The 21,478-nt window shown below is 42.3% G+C and overlaps 1 protein-coding gene across 4 annotated transcripts in view; it reads right to left on the bottom strand.

The window, feature by feature from the left end:
• Positions 1-21,478, bottom strand: part of secisbp2l (SECIS binding protein 2-like) — a 31,406-nt gene that overhangs the window by 5,628 nt on the left and 4,300 nt on the right. The window contains exons 3-18 of one of the 4 annotated variants that reach the window (XR_004569457.1): positions 17,996-18,317; positions 17,747-17,885; positions 10,914-11,164; positions 9,726-9,750; positions 9,487-9,602; positions 8,829-8,933; positions 8,630-8,740; positions 7,679-7,846; positions 7,345-7,486; positions 6,803-6,978; positions 6,518-6,650; positions 6,244-6,406; positions 5,052-5,272; positions 4,337-4,491; positions 4,010-4,229; positions 2,192-3,375 (exon numbers count right to left, since the gene is read on the bottom strand). Coding sequence is in view for 2 of the 4 variants with exons in the window: in XM_034220964.1 (XP_034076855.1) it covers positions 2,759-3,375; positions 4,010-4,229; positions 4,337-4,491; positions 5,052-5,272; positions 6,244-6,406; positions 6,518-6,650; positions 6,803-6,978; positions 7,345-7,486; positions 7,679-7,846; positions 8,630-8,740; positions 8,829-8,933; positions 9,487-9,602; positions 9,726-9,750; positions 10,914-11,164; positions 17,747-17,885; positions 17,996-18,317 (3,064 nt within the window). In the remaining 2 variants the exon portion in view is untranslated. Of the gene's footprint in view, positions 1-603; positions 3,376-4,009; positions 4,230-4,336; positions 4,492-5,051; positions 5,273-6,243; positions 6,407-6,517; positions 6,651-6,802; positions 6,979-7,344; positions 7,487-7,678; positions 7,847-8,629; positions 8,741-8,828; positions 8,934-9,486; positions 9,603-9,725; positions 9,751-10,913; positions 11,165-17,746; positions 17,886-17,995; positions 18,318-21,478 lie in introns of those variants that run through there. The other 3 variants (XR_004569456.1, XM_034220964.1, XM_034220965.1) reach the window with 3 other exon arrangements.

Here is a 21,478-nt window from a genome sequence, read left to right as displayed (position 1 = left end):
GTGGCAAACTATTTACCGTCATACAACAAAGAAAAAGCCTTACCTCTCCCATTTGAGCACCTGGAAACACAGAACATTTGGCACTTTTGCTTGAAAAGAAACTGAAAAGATGTATCGGTTTTCAAGCTAGTTGCAGAGTCTCTTTCTGTATTAGCTCAAATGGGGCGAAGCCTGCGAGCTAGTTCATGCAGTCAACTCGAGCACCAATCATACATAACATGTGACGCACCTCGTCCCTCTTACAACCAACCAAACCCATTCTCCTAAACATGCCGCTCTATTTAAGCTGCCAGGTCTTCCTGCCTCTGCCTCGCTATGCTGCCGCTGCTGTGTTCACTTGCTATTGCTGCGTTCATGTTCATGTTCCTGCTGCTCGCCTGCCCCACCACCACCCCAGCTTCCACCTGTAGGCTCAGGGGATAGTTATCTAATCATCACTCAATGTTCTTTGTAAATCTGTGGAGTGATGAGGCACGAGCCTAGACGCCAAACTCAAACTATATGCTGCTTCTAATACACATATTAAGAAACACGTGAGTTGTCTGACTGAACTAATATAACTGACATGCTCATTAAATAGTCAACAGTGGACAAAACACAAGGCATTATTTAAATGGTTTACTTAAACAACATTTTAATGATGTTAATCATCAGTTATAGGTTAAGAGTGATAACAGGATTATGAGAAACAGCTTATAACAATGTTGCTAGTGATGAGTCTGCAGGAGACGGTCTTAAATATCCATATAAAGACGAGGAACACGCTAAAAAAATTACTTCATTGAACCGTTTTTTTGTTTTTTGTTCACATTAGTTACAAGACCTTTACCAGTACTGTATTTACATGGTGCAAAGAAACATACTTCAAACACTTTGATGGAAGTCATAGCAACAAAAGGCCTACACAGAGGGTACCTGCAATCAAACTAGAAATACTTTCATAGTCCCAAGTATGATATTCAGTATACTGTCACATCCCATCTCAGGGCTTCACCTTGCATACAGCGGGGCATACTGCGTTTACACACACCGCATCGTCATTGGCTGGCTGAAATCTCACCATGATTCACTATCAAATGCCATTATCAAACTGGATTCCAACTGTTTAAAAGTTAAAACTATCAAATGGCTTTAAGAACAGGATGATTGTATTTTTCAATACAATGGAAAAATCAAAATATCTTTTGTACACTTGTATTTACAAGGGTTTATCATTAGTATTTGTATGACTTTGTGAGGACTTGTTTGACTTCTGGTGGTGCCTGCCTGATGCCAGAGCTTTCTCAGCTTCGGGGAGCTGACTTTAAATAAAGACAAATCTGTCTCTGAAATCTAGAAGAACTCTAAAAAATATTCATTTGCAAGCAACCCTATCCAAATGTTCAATTTTGGGATTCTAAACCTTGATGAATACCAGTAAACCCCTGCTGTTCCTATAGGTTAATTAGATTTAAGTGGAATTTACTAAAGAAAATATACTTGGAAAATGTATTTGAGCACATTTCCTGTACCCTGATTCTTTCATAATGTCAAACTACACAGTCAGGTCCAAACCTTTAATTTTTTAATTCAGTGTCTATGTTGCAACATGTCTCTCTGGATGAAAGGACTTTTTGGGAGTTTGGGCTTCTAAGATGTGGTTCAGTCTTTAAAAGACAGCTTGAGAGCGCCCACCCATCAGAGAAGAAACCCCATCAGGGGCATTTTGTTTTATGAAGCACAGACAGCATCTGGGAACTCAAGACGATTCCAGTCAGAGGCAAACAACCCAAATAGTTTCACACTCGGCAAGATCAATATGACAAACCATTATATAATGTAGTAGAACCACATAGACAAAGTTATATACACAAAGCTTGTTTTGCTTCTTAGAAGTTAATCATCTGAATTGTCTGAATACAGAATGGTACACTTATTATTTGAACATTAAAAAACACTCTGAAGACTAATGGGTGGGAGTGGTTTTAGGCAGAAAGACATAACCCCCCCCCGACACTTCCATATTCTGTAAGCAACGCAAAACACCCACAAAAAATTAATAAAGAAAAGCATGTCTCTCCTTCCCACATGGAGCAGGTGGAAAACACACATTATTTACAAAGATAAAGCTCAACAACACAACAAAAATAAATGCTAACTATGTGCCTGTAAACACACACACACACACACACACACACACACACACACGCACACACAAATACTTGAAGAGCTGTAAACCGTGTGAGCTCTGTATGAAGATGGGAGCTGAGAGGTTCCAACCTTCCTCCTCTGTGAGCTTCAGACAGCACTCACAGATAGCACTCATCACTTGCTCCTAGAAACGTCCCCGACTCTAAAAAGAGTTCAGCTTTGGAGGGGGAAAGTGAAAAACTTCCCTCTGGATTCAAGTGTAGCAGGTTATGGGCCGAAGAAGTGAGGGCATCCTTTTAAACTACGAGAGGAGTGTTGGTGAACTACTATCCCTCAGACTGTGTTAGCTGTTGTTTGGTCTGCGATGCGGTGAGTCGATCAGTGTCTGTGTAATGCTTGTGAGTGTTGGTCAGTTGGTTGGATACCTGAGATTATGTCTGGTGTCAGGGGTTAGAGAGAGAAAGAGAGAGAGAGAGAGAGAGAGAGAGAGAGAGAGAGAGAGAGAGAGAGAGAGAGAGAGAGAGAGAGAGAGAGAGAGAGAGAGAGAGAGAGAGGAACAGCTGCTGGTTGCTGTGAAGAGGGACGAGAGAGCGACAGAGGAAATGAGTGTATGAACAGAGGGGGGAGATCAACCGCTGACTTTCTTAACCTCCACTGCCTCTTTGTCCTCCGTCCTCTCGTCTGCGATGTCCGCCGAATCGATGTCCTCCTCTTCACTCTGCACTTTCTCCTCTTCTTCATCTTCCTCCTCCTCCTCCTCCGTACTTTCCTGGCTCTTCCCCAGCTGCAGGTTTTCCAGCGTCTTTGACACCCAGGATTCGATGCGGCTGCTGAGGGTGGGCACTTCTACAGAAATAGGTTCGGGGGTGTAGTCGTCCTCCTCCTCTTCCTCCTCGTCCGCCTCCTCCAACATCCCGGGGACCAGGGTGGAGGTGGTGGAGGTGATGGAGGAGTTCAAGGGGCCCCTGCAGCTCCCGTCCAATGAGCCCGTCTCTGTGCTCTGCTGAGAGGCCAGCTCCAAGCGGTCGTCCACCCGCACCTCGTCCCTCTCACTGGGACCCTGTGTCAGTGATGAAGGTGCGGTCCTGGGCTGGGGGGCGGTGGTGGGTGGGTGGGCAGTGCTGGTGGAGGCTGCGGAGTTCACACTGACTTTGGGTGCGGCTGTTGGGGGCACAGGACGACTGGGCGCAGCCTCAATAGGCTCCAGGGCGTCGGAAGTCTCCACCATACTCCTCCAGTTGGTCTCTGAAGGAATTTATAGAAAGATAGAATTGGAGGATGAAACCCTCTTTATTGGTCACACATGCAGAGCACACAGCACACACAGTGACATGTGGTCTCTGCTTTTAACCCATCCTAGTACCAGGAGAAGTGGGCAGCTATTGTACAGCGCCCGGGGAGCAATGGGAGTGGGGGGGGTGGTGGTGTCTGGTACCTTGCTCAAGGGCATCACGGCAGGGCGTGGAGAGGGGAGGTGAACTGGGACCTCTCAAAGTACTAGTCCAGACTCCATATTTTAAGTCTGTACGGGGACTTGAACCAGCGACCCTACCGCTCAGAGTCCAAGTCCCACTGCCGGACTTTTTATCTTATTTTGTGTATGTGTTATGCTCTTTATATATACAGTCTATGGTTATGCTCCATTACTATTTTTTAATCAAGCAAATATCTGAATAATTCTTTCACCACTGATTACATATACTACACACAAATTAGGGCTGCTCAATTAATCGTATTTTAATCGCAATTACGATTATGGCTTATAACGATTACGAAAACAACGTAATCTAAATAAAACGATTATTTTATTATTATTATTAATTTAAAAAATATCGAGCAGCCCTAACACAAATCTATCACAATAAACGAGGGGGCTTACCATACTCCTTTTCATTGACCTCTGAGATGGGCTCAGAGAAAATGGAGCAGAAGGAGATGGCAGAAGCAGCAGAGTGGTTGCGGGAATGCCCCATGTGGTGAGGGACCTTCTTGTCATTTTTCAGAGCCTCCTCGGCCTGCTCCTGCTCCAGAGCGGACACCATCTCCTTGTAGGCTTTCCTTGCCTCTTCGGTCAGAGACACTAAACTGTTAAAGAGACCCTGACGGAAGTTTAACCAAGTTAGTAAGAGGTCTTCATCTGATGGGTAGACAATACAATATTAACAGCAATTTATAATAACTTAAAGGTAGGATGGGAGTAACTAACCTCAGCTCCTGAATAGTTGAATATCCCAACCACACTGACAGGCACTAGTTTGTTGACGCAGCGTCCGAGAGCTTTTCTGCCCAAGGCAAACACAAACGGGATCTCCTGGTCCCGAGCCATGGCAATTACGTTGTATAGAGCTTCATCCAAACCACCTGCAACAAAAAGATACTCAATAAAATGTACACAATTTGAGAAAATGATTGGCAAAATCAACAGAAAATAAACACTAACAACTTGATCAAGAAACATGCTGTTTTTTATGATGAGAATATTAAAGTCAGCATGAGGGATCTACACTACCAAGCTGGGTTTGTACAGTGTAAACCCTCTGCTGACAATAAATCATGAACTTTTAAAAAGGAGCAATAACTGAGTTGTTGCCCACTTGGGGGCAGCGTAAACAAGCAGCATCACTTTTAGGTTGGTACGGCAAATTATTCAGCAAATAGTCACTTATTTAACATTTAGCCGTTATGGAGCAACCTTATTTATCAGTCAACTTTTTTGGTTCACTATCAGCACTCTGAAAGGGCTGGACAATTAGCTGAAACTATATGTAAAACTCTGTAAAAGTGATAATTCTCCACATGTGACCCCTTTCACATTGTCTTTTAATACATTAATACAAAATTATTTAAATCCTGTTTTGAAAATGTAACACAGCTCTGGTGGTCAGATCTCAGGGTGGAAACAGTCAAACAAAATGATTCACCTTTGGCCTGGATCTTCTCACAGTTGGGAGAGATGATGACGCACTTAATCTTATTTAACTTCATGTGCTTTGTGACCTCTCTGAGACCCATGACCAGGCGGCGTTTGGATTTGGCTTTGGTGGGATCCTTCTGGTAGACGCGCTCCTGGAAGCGAACTAGCTCCTGTAGCAGCATCGTCACACCCTCGTCGATCTCCTTACTCAGCACCTGGTTACAGTACCTGCGGAGGAAAAATAATTGAGGTTAATGAATAAGTGGCAACTAGGCTAAATAGCAAAAGATTATGTTTCGAAATGTCCAACTTTGGAACTTTAACTATTAGCTTATAATTAGATAAATCAATTCCTATAAAAAAGAAATATCTGCACAATTTGGATAATAACATATTTTTTGAGCAAGATAATGAACATTATTTGGTCTCAGCCTCTGAATTGCAGTAATACGCGACCTTTCTTGATCTGATAAGCTTTTGGATATGGGGTGTTGGTCCAACAATACAAGCTATTAGAAGAACAAGCATCCTCCATTACCTCTAGTTTACAATAATATTAATTTTTCAACATATGTTCTTCTTAAAATGATTCAAAATGTTGACTGCTGTTCATTAACACTTTCTTTAACTTCTTCCTGTTGGCTTTTTCTGTTATCTGAGCCATTTTCTGAATCTGGATGCGCCTCTCCAAGTAAAGCAGATCCATTAGGTGTTATGCATTCTCTCGGAGGCATTGTGGAGATATTTATCGAAAGATCGACGTCGTGTGGCCTGAGGATCCAGCGTCCTGCGGGTCAGCGCTGAGAGGAGGAGCTTGGCTATAGGGGTCTGTAAAAATCTGTTAGGAAAGGGTGGGCTCGTACAATAGGCCTACAGCAGAGGACACGGAGGACACGGAGGACAAAGATGTGTTTGTGACCACTGGCATCGGTTTTTGCTGAGAAAGAACAATGTGCTTGGCATCTGTGCTATACAAGTCTTTATTGTACAGCTCCATCCTTAAAACAGCCTTCAACTTTCAGATCGTTTCACAGCCAAGGCTCTGGCTTTTGAGTGGGAGAAGTATTTGCTTTGCTCACATTTTTGTACTTCCACATGGAGCATTTCTGAGACGATTTGATGCCAGGGATTCCTACAAAAGTCCTGCCCTGTTCAATGTTCTTTGTTTTACTTAACATGGGGTGAAAGTGTGTTCTTACTCTCTGAAACGTCGGCTGTGGATCTTGGTGATGGCGTTCGAGGCCATGGGACTCCCGATGCCGGAGCTGGCCGGAGACCCCTGGGACACCGGGGTGATGCTGTAAGGAGAGTTCTGACTGGCCGGGGAGAGGGAGGCATCACTGGGCATACTGAGACCATTTTCTGAGGGTTAAACAGAAAAGTACACCAGAAATAAGAATTACACAATTGTATCAGGGATGAAAAAATATGAAACTGAATAGCTTTCACGTCTTGATGATAAATAACACTCACCTTCTTGGGAGGCAGGCTCTCGTGCAATGTCATCAGTAAAATGTAGAGACTCATCCCCCTGCTCCTCGTGGCCTGAAGTCTCTTGCTCTACACTCTGTTTCCCTTTTTTCCCTTCACGTTCCTTTAAGATAATCTATCAGAAGGCACAACACAAATGTCAAAAAGAAGGGCACTCAAAAAGATTTGCAGGTTCAAAAATCTCTATTCATTTTACAAATGTTCATGAAGACTAAAAAAGATGTATTCCACTACTCATTAATGATAAATTCCTCTTATATTATTAACCTTTTTCAGGGCTGTTGGCCGTTTAACTTTGGGGACCTCCCTCTCCTTTCCCCTCTTCATACGGGGCGCGGTGGAGTCCAGGGAGTTGTGTGGAGCTGTATACGTCTGCTGATGGACCTTCAACATGGACGGCATGCTGGTGGAGCCCGAACTGTGGAATGGAGTGGTTGTTCCAACTGGAGAGAAGGACCACAACATTAGCTTACATGCTAAATGTGACAAAACTCATTTCGTATTGTAATATGTGCACATATATATTTTTTTAAACATGTTTTCATTGGAATGAAAGAACATTTGCAAAAAGGTACAACAATTTCAGAATATATGCAGTATTAGCTAAATACACAAACATTACGCAGTGGGACAAGAGGATTTAAAAAAACAAACCATAAAGAACAATTCACCATCAACAAATGTTAAATATACAAAATTGTACTCTATGGAAATAAGATTTTATCCCAATATTGTAATTTATGGTAGGGCTGTTATATTGTCATATGTTTGTTTATTCCCTTATACCACTTGATTCAGTTCATGAGTACCTGTAAAAGACAGTGGCTTGGTGTTGTTGAGCTGTCTGGCCTTCATAGCCTGCTGGTGTTTCTCCAAAGCTGCCAGCATGTCTCCCAGGTCCAGCTCCACAGAGGTTTTACTCTTCTTCCCTGCTGCTTTGATGAATTTCTCCTGCAGGGCAAGAAAATAAAAGGCACAACAAGGTCACTCCATTGAACCAGTTAACTACAACTAAAGATCAGAATGGTAATCACAAGCCAGAAATAGAGAGAAGAAATAGAAACCCAGCGATAAGCCAGAACATTAAAGCTTTTCAGTCTAAACCCGGCCTACATGACCAGAGGACAAAGTGCGTGTTGATACCTGCAGTTTCTTCTGTTCCATGCTGATTTCAGAGTACTCCTGTGCAGTGGCCAAGGCAGCAGCCAGAGCCTTTTTCCTCTGGCTTTTGGCCCTCTTGGGAACAGAGGTGGTAATCGGGATGGGGGTCTGCACAATGCTGATAGGGGAGTTTTCTGGCAGGTTATCCAGCTGTGATGCATGTAAAAACACAAACAGTTTTTAATATGTTGGTAAAGATTAACAGATAACAGTCGAGGCATTTGGCCGGATTCCCAATGTATTTTGGTAATGCAGCTAAAGTTACGTTTGAAGATACCATTTCACTTTTAAAGATAACATTTGTATTGAAGCTATGTGTTGTTTGTTTACACAGGGACATGCTCCCAAACTGAATTATTACTAATACCAAATTGAGAGGGCCCAGAGCAGAGATGAACAATACCCAGCAGACTTTCTATATCACTGGTCATGTTTACTACTTTCTGGGTATTTCCAAATGAGAGTTTCATATAAACTGAGAGTTAATAACAATTGATTTATGTCAGGCAATAAAAAAAGTAAAACATCAAATCCTATGCGGAGCTAAATCTATTTGTATTGTTATCTTCTTCTTCATTTAATAACTTTAAAACATTATATCTTTATACCGTATATGATGTATAAAATGTGTATCTTATTATGTATACAATTATTATTTATCCCAAGTTGGGGAATAGTTTTGTTACAGCAGCATATCAATGTACAAGTCAATGTACAAGAATCACAAAATGTCTTAAAAATAGAATATAATACAAATACTTTAAAAATAAACAATAAGAAAACTAAATCTACATATTCTCAGTAGAAAATACATATATTTAGAGTATCCACACACTATCAAATATACACAATAAATGACAATACTCTCTATTATAGCAATCTACCATCTGAGAGGCAGAGATTGACAGAGGCCTTCAGAAAGCTTTCCCTCACCAGGTTTTTGTGCAGCTTAGGATGCATGTGTGTCTGGGCTGCAGCAGACTCTGGTTTGCTGCTGCGTTGGGCCGCCCCTGCAGTAGCCAGATCTGGGAACTCATCTTCATCCTGACAAACATGTAGATTACATTTGAGCAAAACAATCAAAAAAGCCTAAAATACATCTATATTAAACTGTGTTAATGAAACTTCTCACCTCAAAGTAGAGGGGCTCTGGTGTGAGCTCTGTAACAGCTGCTGGCTGCATCCTGTGTTCTGATTGGTTCAGCGGCAAACGCCCTTGATAACCACTGTGGAAATCCTGAAAAAGGCAGAGGGGAGATAACACAGGAGTTAAAAAGGGTATCACTGGTGTTTCATGTGTTTATTATCCTGTGTCAAGTGAAGGAAACCTGTTGGTAAAAGAGAGAGCAGAGCACAGTTTGCAGGCCAATTCCTACAGACAGAGTGAGTGGCTCTGCATCACGACAGACTCTGGAGAAACTTTTAATAATAATAATACTTTCTACACTAGTATGTGTGATGGACAGTACAGATATAATGATGTGAGAGATGTGTTTAGATTTACAACAGCCCTCTACTCACATCTAAAAGTTATGTAATTGGATGTCCAGTAGCACAAATTCTGATAAATGATATCTTCAATTGCAATCATAAAAACTAAGACCATTATGAACACGTGGGCTATGTAACAGACAATTAGAATAGAGAGTCACTGTACATTCATTCCTCATCTGCTGGTCAGTAAGTTTCACTGCCACTTAGGACCAAAATGATTGCATTTCAACCATTCTCAAAATACCAGTTGTTCTTCTGACATACATAACCCTCCTCTCAAAGTGGATTTACTGTACCTGTGAGAAGTTTCTCTGTTCAGGATGTTTCCTCTGGTCTGCTCTGTGAAAGTGTCCGTTCCTGTCTCCCCAGGACTTCTGGGTAGCCTGAGAGGCTGCATTAACCCATGTACCTGCTAATGAATGAAAACAATGATTAGTAATTATTATCTCCATTCATTTGTAATATATTATGTCAAAGCCTTGTGTGAACATGGCGGGGGAAGGAAGGGTAATACACTTTGTGTTGTCAAACTTACCTGTCATTACACCAGCCTCCACTCCCTATACAACACAGACATGTGGAGAAGGTAGAGGAAAATAAGACAAATTGAGAAATCATGAGTATGTGAAATGTTTTAATAACACAGCGAGAAGTCATTCAATTATTGTATTACATTTCCCTGATTGGTATTGCCCTGTACAGTGCTGTGACACAAGAGGAGTATTTATGTGGTGACATGTTATCTCTCAAATCTCTGACCTTTGTTTCTTTAGAAGATACTAGTGGGGCACGATAATTATCGGCCCGATAATTATCGGTCCGATATTAGGAATTATGACGTCATCCCGATAAACCCGATAAAAGTATTAATAGCCCCGATAATATACAATATATTTTTTGGGTAAAAAAAAGAAAAATATACTGCGGTGTGGGTGGATTGAGATGAGGGGCGCTTGTTTTTCACTCGGCTCCTCCCGTTTTGCCAGTACTGTGGTATTAGTGGTTTAGGAAGAGGGGAGTTTTTCACAAATCCATCCATTTTTATATCACTGAGTGATGCACCTTACTATGGCAAATGTTTACATTTTACAATCTATTTGACAGGTTGTCAAATTGTTTTTGTTTGATTTATTTTGGCAAATGTTTGATAGGCTTGCTGTCCTATAAATGCCAGGTAATAGTTGTTTCCATTTCTTAATATGGACCACTCATTGTTCACTCATTGTTCAGGAAAACACATTGTCATTGACATTGACTCAATTATATTTATTTGGGAAAATAAATATGGTCACTTTGAAGAGTCAAAACTGTTCTTGGCTTTGTTTTGTTCATAGTAGTAATGCTCATGTCATTTGCTCACTACTAGTCTTTTTTTTACCACCAGGTGTGCAAAAACTACAGGTACATTTAATATATATGATATTATATTATTATCGGTTATCGGTATCAGTATCGGTCTTGAGAAGCAGGAAGTTATCGGTATCAGTTTCAAAAAACCAATATCGTGCATCCCTAGAAGATACCATTTTTATTGAAGCTATATGCTGTTTGTTTACAGGGCTCCCAGACAGAATTACCTTTAAAAACTGCCATGACTCTAATAGTAAGCAGCCCTTTAAAGATATACTCTAGACGTGTTTCAGGTAAATGCTTTTGTGTGATATCCACAAGCTAAATAATTATGGGATTATGAGTTTAAACATTTCTAGAGTGTGTCTGTTACCCTGTTGCCGATGGTAAGTAGCCAACTTACTGCTGGAGCTGCTGAGCTCTCTGCTGTTCGCTGTGTTACCCCGGCAGCCTGGTTGTGTTTGGGGCTGCAGTAGCCGCTGTCGCTGTCTATATCTGCCTCGCTGGCGCCCTGCTCGTAGCTCTCAGAGGGATGGGACGCCCTTCTTCTCTTGGTTCGGCTTTTCCAGAGCAGGGGACTGGCTTGCTCAGCAGCACAACGCCCAGACAACTCACCTTGGAAATCTGAGGACACAGTCAGAGAAGATTAGACCTGATACAAAATAATACAACTTCTATAATCGTCAATATAAGATAACAAAAGGACTTTAAATATAGTAGATCAGGTTTCAAGTTCTCTATTGCCTTGTGCACAACAATCACAGAGATGCAGTTGTTGGCGTTTGTCTCGCTGCAACAATGCTCATTAAATATGTATAGAAGGAAATAACTAACGTAAGAAATGGATCCTAGATATAAATAGTGAAATAGGTATAAAATACATACTAATACTTTTTTTCTTAGAAAATGAACAAATATATATTTGAATAAAAATAAAAATGAATCAATTCATTCATAAAGCCACATTTAAAAAGGGATGAATCAGATGTACATTTGTATAGGGATGTATAGACCAAGCTGTAAATAGGTGACAATTGGAGATGATTTATGTGTTACCTAAAAACAAGCCAAGTCATATTTGTGACACATGTTCATTAGAACAGAGACATCACTGTTGACATCATGAGCTGCAAACATTTTAAGCTCCCCAACTGGAAACTCTGCATTCCCTCTCTTTCAGAAGTGAAGCATGAGCATCATCAGTGTAGGATAAGACGCCTCTCTTACTGGCACTGTGTCGTGCTTCCTCTCTGACTGGAAAGATTCTTTGTTCACAGACAAACAGACACCTTTAAAAAAGTCTGGAATGTTTTAAGCCTCAAACTCCTCTCAGCCACAGGAATGAAGTTTAGATCTGTATTTACTTTCACATCTCACAACATTCTTTTGCACTATTTTATTTCTATTAAACTATTTGTTTTATATATATATATATATACAGTGGGGCAAAAAAGTATTTAGTCAGCCACCAATTGTGCAAGTTCTCCCACTTAAAAAGATGAGAGGCCTGTAATTTTCATCCTAGGTACACTTCAACTATGAGAGACAGAATGGGGGGAAAGAATCCAGGAAATCACATTGTAGGATTTGTAATGAATTAATTGGTAAATTCCTCGGTAAAATAAGTATTTGGTCACCTACAAACAAACAAGATTTCTGGCTCTCACAGACCTGTAACTTCTTCTTTAAGAGCCTCCTCTGTCCTCCACTTGTTAACTGTATTAATGGCACCTGTTTGAACTCCTTATCAGTATAAAAGACACCTGTCCACAACCTCAAACAGTCACACTCCAAACTCCACTATGGCCAAGACCAAAGAGCTGTCAAAGGACACCAGAAACAAAATTGTAGACCTGCACCAGGCTGGGAAGACTGAATCTGCAATAGGTAAGCAGCTTGGTGTGAAGAAATCAACTGTGGGAGCAATTATTAGAAAATGGAAGACATACAAGACCACTGATAATCTCCCTCGATCTGGGGCTCCACGCAAGATCTCACCCCGTGGGGTCAAAATGATCACAAGAACGGTGAGCAAAAATCCCAGAACCACACGGGGGGACCTAGTCAATGGCCTGCAGAGAGCTGGGACCAAAGTAACAAAGGCTACCATCAGTAACACACTGCGCCGCCAGGGACTCAAATCCTGCAGTGCCAGACATGTCCCCCTGCTTAAGCCAGTACATGTCCAGGCCCGTCTGAAGTTTGCTAGAGAGCATTTAGATGATCCAGAAGAGGATTGGGAGAATGTCATATGGTCAGATGAAACCAAAATAGAACCTTTTGGTAAAAACTCAACTAGACGTGTTTGGAGGAGAAATAATGCTGAGTTGCATCCAAAGAACACCATACCTACTGTGAAACATGGGGGTGGAAACATCATGCTTTGGGGCTGTTTTTCTGCAAAGGGACCAGGACGACTGATCCATGTAAAGGAAAGAATGAATGGGGCCATGTATCGTGAGATTTTGAGTGACAACCTCCTTCCATCAGCAAGGGCATTGAAGATGAAACGTGGCTGGGTCTTTCAGCATGACAATGATCCCAAACACACCGCCCGGGAAACGAAGGAGTGGCTTCGTAAGAAGCATTTCAAGGTCCTGGAGTGGCCTAGCCAGTCTCCAGATCTCAACCCCACGGTGGCGGTTCTACGGGGTGGCACGGGGTGGCAGCTGCCACCTCAGAAAAATGCCTTGCCACCCCAGTTGGCAGCTTTGTTTTGAAAGAAAAGTTGTGGCTCATCGGACATTTATGAGAGAAAATCTCTGTTGTCCGAGTGCAAGTGAATGCAGCACAAGACGCGAGCCTTGTAACCCCTCCGCACCCTGGCGCAAGCGCTGAAATATGATTGAACGGGGGGACAGCGCAAAACGAGAAGCATTTTGGATCCAAGTAGATGGAAGGAATGAGGTATTTGCGGTCAAGGTCAGGCTGGGGCAAGCTTAGCCCCACCTTAGCCCCACCTTAGCCCCATGAAAAATGATGTTAAAGTAAGCAAAATAAAGTCTGCCAACTCGCGGAGTAAATTGCACAGACAGCAGTTAGTAAGATTGATTTCAGTAGCCACTTCTCTGGAAATACCGAAGACTAGAAACGTTTTTTAAAACTTTTGTCACGTAGTGATCGTCTTCTCAATAGAACATCTTTGATAATGTCTTCTGGCCAATCAGAATCAAGATAACGGCGTGGTGTTGTTGCAGGAAGTCCCGACGGAGAATACTTTTGTGGTAGTACATCTCTATATACATCGATACAACATTACGTGTTGATAAAAATCAACACGTAATGAAATAAGACCCCACGGTTTGATGATTGATAGGTGTGTGGGCTGTCTTTCATTTTGACACACAGAACAATGGGGGCTATCCACCCTTATCCACAATGTAAAGTAATTCACAGCCTCTTCCCTCTTCTCTCTGTGAGTAGCAGCAGGTTCAGCTTTCAGAACAAAGTAACAAAAAACTAAAATGGCATTCATTTTTAAAAATATGTTGCAATAGATTTATTTATTTTTCTTCTCAAGAGAGTACCAGAATGTGTATTTTATGTTAGTATTTCAAAAAATCTCCTGGGGGAGAATCCCCCCAGACCCCCCTGCAGGGGTTGGGTTTTCAGCATGTCAACTCTTTCACTTGTGGGTAAATTGCAGGATTGGCTCCAGGTCGCCCTTTTTATTTACTACAAGACAAATGTGCCTTTTTATTTCATACAGTTCAATTTGGATTGAGACAGGGAAATAATCTAAACCTCACGCGTGGCGTTTCCCTGTCAAGGGGAGCGTGTATGTAATTACATTGCAAATACTGACTTGAGCTCCACCACTGTATGGGTTAGCCCTACCATAGATTACCCAACACAAATACTCTGGCGCCGCCACTGTTTGCAGTCTACAATGACAGAGAAGAGCCTGTCAAGTTTGGCTGTACTCAGCATTGAATCAAAACGCACCATAGCTTTAAATCTTAATAAGTGAGGCGTTTTGCTGATCAAGATGGTAATCGCCACATTCAGCTGTTATAGGCATGCCAACTTGGTGCTCTGCTCACGGATGAGTCGATGAGAATAATAAACTGTTAAGATGATGACCTTACGTGTAAATATATTTTTCTTCTTTGAGGGGGTCTGCCCCCAAAAAACAGTTTCAAGTCCTGAGAAAGTCAAATAAGACAGTGTGTAAAACTTCACTGCCCAGCCAAAAAAAAGTAACCACTTTGATTTAACTAGGCCAGTGGGTAAGGACTCTCCACTGGATAATAACTGTAGCGATGTTTATGTTTTAGCTGAATACATGTTTTTTAACCCTAACTGATGCAGTTAGTCACTTCTTTAATGTTTGTTCTTTCTGATGTAAAGTCAAGATTGTAAGTGTTTGCAATGAAGTCGTGGGGCGCTGAACTGTTCTTTTGATATATGATAGTAATTACTTGTCTTTCAAATTTGAAGGAGGGTGAGCAAGCATCTTGAGGAACATTCATCATTAACTCCTCCAAAAAATATAGTTTATTTAATAATAACACTGAATATGTGAATCATAACAGTGATTGACAGCTGATAGGAATAATATGATTGTTAATATTATCATATTCATACAGACAAACATCGACGAGACAGTTAATTAATGTACTTATTGCAGCAGTCTGCATATATTTGGTACACCTGCTGGTCTATTAGTGAAACCAACTCATGCAGTTAAAATTCATTAAATTATGTCTGCCACCTTATATATTTATATGTAAGGCTTTACTGATGTGCCACAATAATGTCACCTAATTTTATTGAGTTAAAATATCAATATTGTGGCTTTCCAAGTTAACATTGATTGATATGACTGCGATTAAATCAGCATATACTTCTGCCAGGGGATGCCACCCCTGAAATTCTCCTGCCACCCTCTTGCCACCCCATGAATATTTTTCTAGATCCGCCCCAATACCCCATAGAAAATCTTTGGAGGGAGTTGAAAGTCTGTGTTGCCCATCGACAGCCCCAAAACATCACTGCTCTAGAGGAGATCTGCATGGAGGAATGGGCCAAAATACCAGCAACAGTGTGTGAAAACCTTGTGAAGACTTACGCTGCGTCCACACTACAGCGTCGACAGCTTCAAAAACAGTTTCCAACGCGTCTGCCCATTCACTTTGAATGGGGTGACGTCACGTTGCCTCGCTTTTCGCCGAACTGAATTGTGGGTAGCATAGCGGTTCGTCTCCGCCGTCTTCGGCGTCAGAAGTTGAACAATGTTCAACTTCTGACGCCGGAGTAGCCAGCACCAGCCAATCAAATCCCGTTTCTGAAAATCTGACAGCTCAAGCGCTAGCCAATCAAACCGCGTCTAAGCTGGGAGAGATATCCCGCCGTTGATTTCTATATTTCAAAAAAAGATGGAGGAGAAACTATTTATCGCCGTAGCAAATCACCCGGTTGTGTATGACCAGACCCTCTTCACCTACCGGGATACAAACTGGAGGAACCAGGCATGGAGGGAGGTGGCAGAGACAGAGGGTGAAACTGGTAGGTTTTCGCCTGTTTGGGGAGTTTATATATATTGCTCGCATAAAATCCCCGGGGGTTTTTGCTTTGTATGTCGGGGGCGGGAGATTCATGTGATTGGTCGCGTTGCTCGAATAAAATCCCCAAGCTTCAGACACGCCCAGCTCCAAGCTTTTTTTGAAGCTGTAGTGTGGACGCTCCGTTACAGAAAACGTTTGACCTCTGTCATTGCCAACAAAGGGTATATAACAAAGTATTGAGATGAACTTTTGTTATTGACCAAATACTTATTTTCCACCACAATTTGCAAATAAATTCTTTAAAAATCAGACAATGTGATTTTCTGGATTTTTTTTTTTCTCATTTTGTCTCTCATAGTTGAAGTGTACCTAGGATGAAAATTACAGGCCTCATCTTTTTAAGTGGGAGAACTTGCACAATTGGTGGCTGACTAAATACTTTTTTGCTGCACTGTATATATATATATATATATATATATACATTCATGTTGCATTGTTGGAGGAGCCTAGGACTTAAGTTTCTCATTGCCATATCTACACTGTAGCTACTGTGCACTAGGGGTTTCACAACTACCAATATTTACTAGTCGACACGTTTTTCAAAATAGCAGTCGACTAGTCGTTACCTCATAATAAAGACACACAAAGAGAGGTGTACAACTGTATTTTATATCGGAACTCATACAGTTACATTAAACACTGCATTTTAATTTGTGTTACATGGCTGAGTAAATAACAAACAGTAACTGGACTCACCAAAATCGACAGCAAAAAACTGTTTACTGAAATGCCACGTAAATCCAGTGCGCAACAGCGCATTGCGCAACACTTTACTCGCTGTCCTCCACGATAACGTCCACCTTTCCAGGTTTTTGGTTTGCGTTGAAGAACACCAACGCATCGACATGTGAGGGAAGGAGGCTTGACCGCTTTCGGGTGACAGTGTTGCCTGCCAGGGAAAAAACCCTCTCACTCGGGGTGCCTGTGGCTGGAATAGCTCCTCGAAAGCTTGGCTAAACGGGGGACGCGGTGCACGTTTTCTGCCCACCACTCCAGTGGGTTATCCATTGTGGGGATATGCGGTGTCCGCTGGCAGTAAACCCTAGCTCATCATCCACATCACTGTAGACCCGTTTTTTCTTGCTGCTCGTCTGCCTCTGTCCTGTCCTGACGCCGGTCCGTTGCTCACTGGTGCTAGCATTACTGCTAGTGCTAGCTGTCGGCAGCGGGTGTCTCATCTTCAGATGGTTGCGCATAGCATTGTATTTTTGTTGTACTTCAGTACAGCTGTACACAACTGACACTTCACTGTGGAGTTAGTTACATCTTTGTTGAAGTACTGCCATACATAAGAATGTCGGACGTGTTTTGAAGCATTTTGCAGCACGTCGTTTACCTCCATTTTTTTCACGACTAGTTGACTAGGGCCTACAGCGCCGACTAGTGGTAAAGGTAGTCGACTAGTCGATTAGTTGGTGAAACCCCTACTGTGCACATGACAATAAAGCCTTGCATTGAATTAATTGAATGACTGAGAACATTGCTGACGTTGGCCGTTCACTTAACTGGAAACTCAGGCTCAGAATATTCCCACTGCTACAAACAATAAACAGATCTTTATCTAAAGTTGGCACCGTTTTTTATTATTAAAATAAAACGGAATGTTCTGCACCTTTATTTATTGCCTTAGTATTCTTACCGGTTTGCTGTGCTGCATCCACCAACATGACTGTCTTAGTCCTCCCATCAGGCCCCAAAGTGCACACCTCCTTCTGCACGGCCACACTCCTGGTCGGAGGCCGGCGACCTCTTGGAGGCAGGCACATACCTAACTGTTGCTGTATGAGAAAGATTAAGAGGTGGTGCATAAAGAGGTACACTTGTTAGTATTACAAATACAATGGTATCATTGTCACAGCAATAAAACATGGATGGTGTCCTTCTTTACCTTTGGGATAACATTCGGTCGGACCATGCCTCTCCCCCTGCCCATCCCGTATGCAGGCCCCAGAGAGAGTGGTCTTTCAGCAACATCTGCAGACACAGGGTTGACCACTCCAGCTTGCACAGGACCACCATAGGTTCCATGGAAGGGCTGGTAGAAGCCCATCACAGGAGGGCAGGGAGCAGGCATAATCTGGTAGTAAGCGTAGTCATTGGAGACAGGAGGCTGGGGTGAAGACATGATGGGGTAAGCCAGGTATGACCCTCCGGGGCTGGGGTTAGGCTGCTGCCAGCGCAGCTCCCCTCCATTATACATAGGATGTTGCCTGTGAAGGGGAAGAGAGGAATCACATTATATTAGCATGGGCACTCCCATACTAATACTGCAGGACACTTTACAAAATATTAGGGATGCTCCGATCGATCGGTCTCCGATCGATATCGGCCGATACTCACTCTCTACCGATCGATCGGTGCTCTCTAAACATGCCGATCGCGAGAGCCGATCGCATGACGTAAAATACATGACACTTTTCTCTGTGTGCGGCAAAACAAGCTCGCCAAAATGGCTTCACCGGTCTGGCATTATTTTAAGGTGTCCGAAAAAGACAGTAAAATAGCGGTATGCAACGTGTGTGAAGCAGAAATCCTGCAGCTCCGCCCGCCGGACAGGTAAGCGGAACGAAACACACACACAGGGAGAACCAGACCGCAGTTCATTTCCTCATATTCCAAACGAGAAATTACGGTAGCAAATCACCCGGTTCTTTACGACCAGAACTATTAACGGGATACAAACCGGAGGAACCAGGCATGGAGGGAGGTGGCAGAGACAGTGGGTGAAACTGGTAAGTTTTCGCCTGTTTGGGGAGTTTATATACAGGGGTGCACATAACTTTATTGCCCTGGTTCTCAAAGGAGCACCTGGAGATGTTGCTTGGTGCTCATCCTTAAAATGAAATAAATAAACCGGTCTTTATTTGTCAGACACACGGCACAGAACACACAGAGGTGAACACAGAACACACATGCAGAGGCGAACACAAGACAACATTAGCACGACCAGTAATCCTACAAGCTGTCATCACTACCCTCCTGACTGTTCTCCTCACTGTCTTCCTCTCTGTCAGACATGGTAGCTGATGATGTAGGCCTACTACTTTCTCTCTGGTTGAGTCTGCGATTAGCTGCTTGCATCCACAAGTCAACAGCTGGTTTTGGGTTGAAAGTCCAGTTTTAAAAGGATATGTTTGGTTACTGTCCTATAGTATACATTGGAATGATTTCAAACCTGTTTATCCCAATAATTATAAAGGAGTGCCTTGAAAATATGTGTTTACATAAATTGTGACCAAACCGTTTGAACTTAGACTAAAGTGAACTATCTAAACACTCAGAGTCCTTACCTCACTGAGCTGTAGTTATCAGTCTCTCGGTCTGACTGGACAGGACTCTCCCTCCACATCATTGTAGAAACATCTTCTTCTTATATCCGCAGCTAGCACCAGATTCTAATAACAACAGCGCCGGTACCGGTGCACCCTCCCTCTCTCCCTCGCTCACTCGCATTTTGGCTGTGAGCTGCGGGCGCCAGACAAGCCAACATCCCCCATTTTCATCTCTTACAGCGCCCATCGTACAGGGCAAATTAAACGTGTAACCGGGGTGAAAAGGGTGTTACATTTACTTAATTATGAATGTTGTTACATCAAGGCCGAAAATTAGGATGAGCACCAACAGTCAAAAATGTCCACAGATCTGGCGCCCTAGGCGAAAATCAACGCCAGTGCGACGGGCCGGCCCTGAGTTCATATGCAACTCGCAAATATCTTTCTCTCTCTCAATGTTGGTACGCAAATGCGTTTGTTTTCAAATGACCCGGTGCTCTTTTTTTGGCCGAGGTGCGCATGCGCACCTGCGCACCAGTTATGTGCAGCCCTGTTTATATATATATATTGCTCGCATAAAATCCCCGGGGCTTTTTGCTTTGTATGTCGGGGGCGGGAGATTCATGTGATTGGTTGTTGGTCGCGTTGCTCGCAAAAAATCCCCAAGCTTTCAGACACGCCCAGCTCCAAGATTTTCAAGATTTTTGAAAAGCTGCTGTGTGGACGTACCGTAAGAGTTAGACCTAACACACTTAGCTATTTTATCTACCTCTGGAACAAGCTAAACTAGTTATTATAAATATATGTATTCTTCATTGTCGGGTCACTCTTACTGGATCAGTGAGCTGCATGAGATACTGACAGGCTGTCAGGAGAGGGAGAGAGAGGGGGAGAGGAAAAGAGAGCGCTTCCGCTAATTTCTCCCGTGTTATTCTCCAAAGTGAATGTAAACTTGAATAATGTACTTCATTTGAATGTAATAATTAAGTTGATTGTTGTTTGTGGAAGCTCCAGTGAATGAGCCCCATTAACTGAGTTTTAAACATCACTTTAAATGGAAGATTTAAAGTGATGTTTAAATCTTCCATTTAGGCCCCGCCCACTCGATCGGATCGGCGATCAGTATCGGCCGATACTGATTCCGGCGATCGGCCCCGAAATTGGCGATCGGAGCATCCCTACAAAATATGATGTAAAACAATAAAGAAAGGCTGTGCTGCAGGTCATGTTGTTGTGATACTAAGGTCTTTAGGTGTCAAATGTTTTTTGTTCGTCAATTTTAAGTATGCACTGTTATGTTGGTAAGGAAGAGATTATAGCTTGATTAGCTGTAATTCATTGTTAAGAATCTCAAACTCATCTTTGTTTCCTGTATTTTAAACATTCTCAGTTTGTATTGTCTCTAGGACATCCACCACATCCATGTGTTTTGTAAAATAAGGAAATGTTTGCACATTGTGCAGAGAGGTTTGAATCCAAAATGGCCTTTAAAGATGTATCCCTAATTAAAACATAAATGATCATACTTAAAAATAAAAAAAAGTATTTAAATATAAATTTAAAGTTGCTTTTTGTAAGACTGACATTCCACTGGTTAATATTTTTGATGCTGCAGTGATTTGCATGATGGTCAATTTGTTAGGGGGTGTGTTCACGGTATGCAGAAATGTTGATAAGGATCCAAATGACATTTCCACAGCCAGCCTACTATACCGGCCATTTCCTCGCATTCAAATAGGGGGAAAGGAAACAAAGGAACGGATGTGTGCAAGGATACAGCAGATCACTCCGGACAAAGAAAGAGCCACTGGAAACATAGATTGTGGTTCCATGTAATAGATTGAGGTTTCCATTCATAATCAAGCTGCCCTAAAATAGTGTGCAATCTAACAGATCTAAACCAATGCACTGTTGTGCACAAAGGATGTGATTGTGATCTCACTAGGCATGCTGTGTTTTCATCTTCTTTTCAATATTATTGTAGAAGACAGCGCAGGGAATGGGTTTTTCTTCAAATAGAAAGTTCCAGTTTGAAATGGGGACACCAGGCGTCCCACAATACCACATGGAATCTGCAAAATACATAACTATCATAGACG

This window comes from Gymnodraco acuticeps, unplaced genomic scaffold (genome assembly GCF_902827175.1).
Source record: "Gymnodraco acuticeps unplaced genomic scaffold, fGymAcu1.1, whole genome shotgun sequence".
Lineage (NCBI taxonomy): Eukaryota > Metazoa > Chordata > Actinopteri > Perciformes > Bathydraconidae > Gymnodraco > Gymnodraco acuticeps.
The sequence above is the reverse complement of the archived record's forward strand: the minus strand, read 5'-3'. Positions and strand labels throughout refer to the sequence as shown.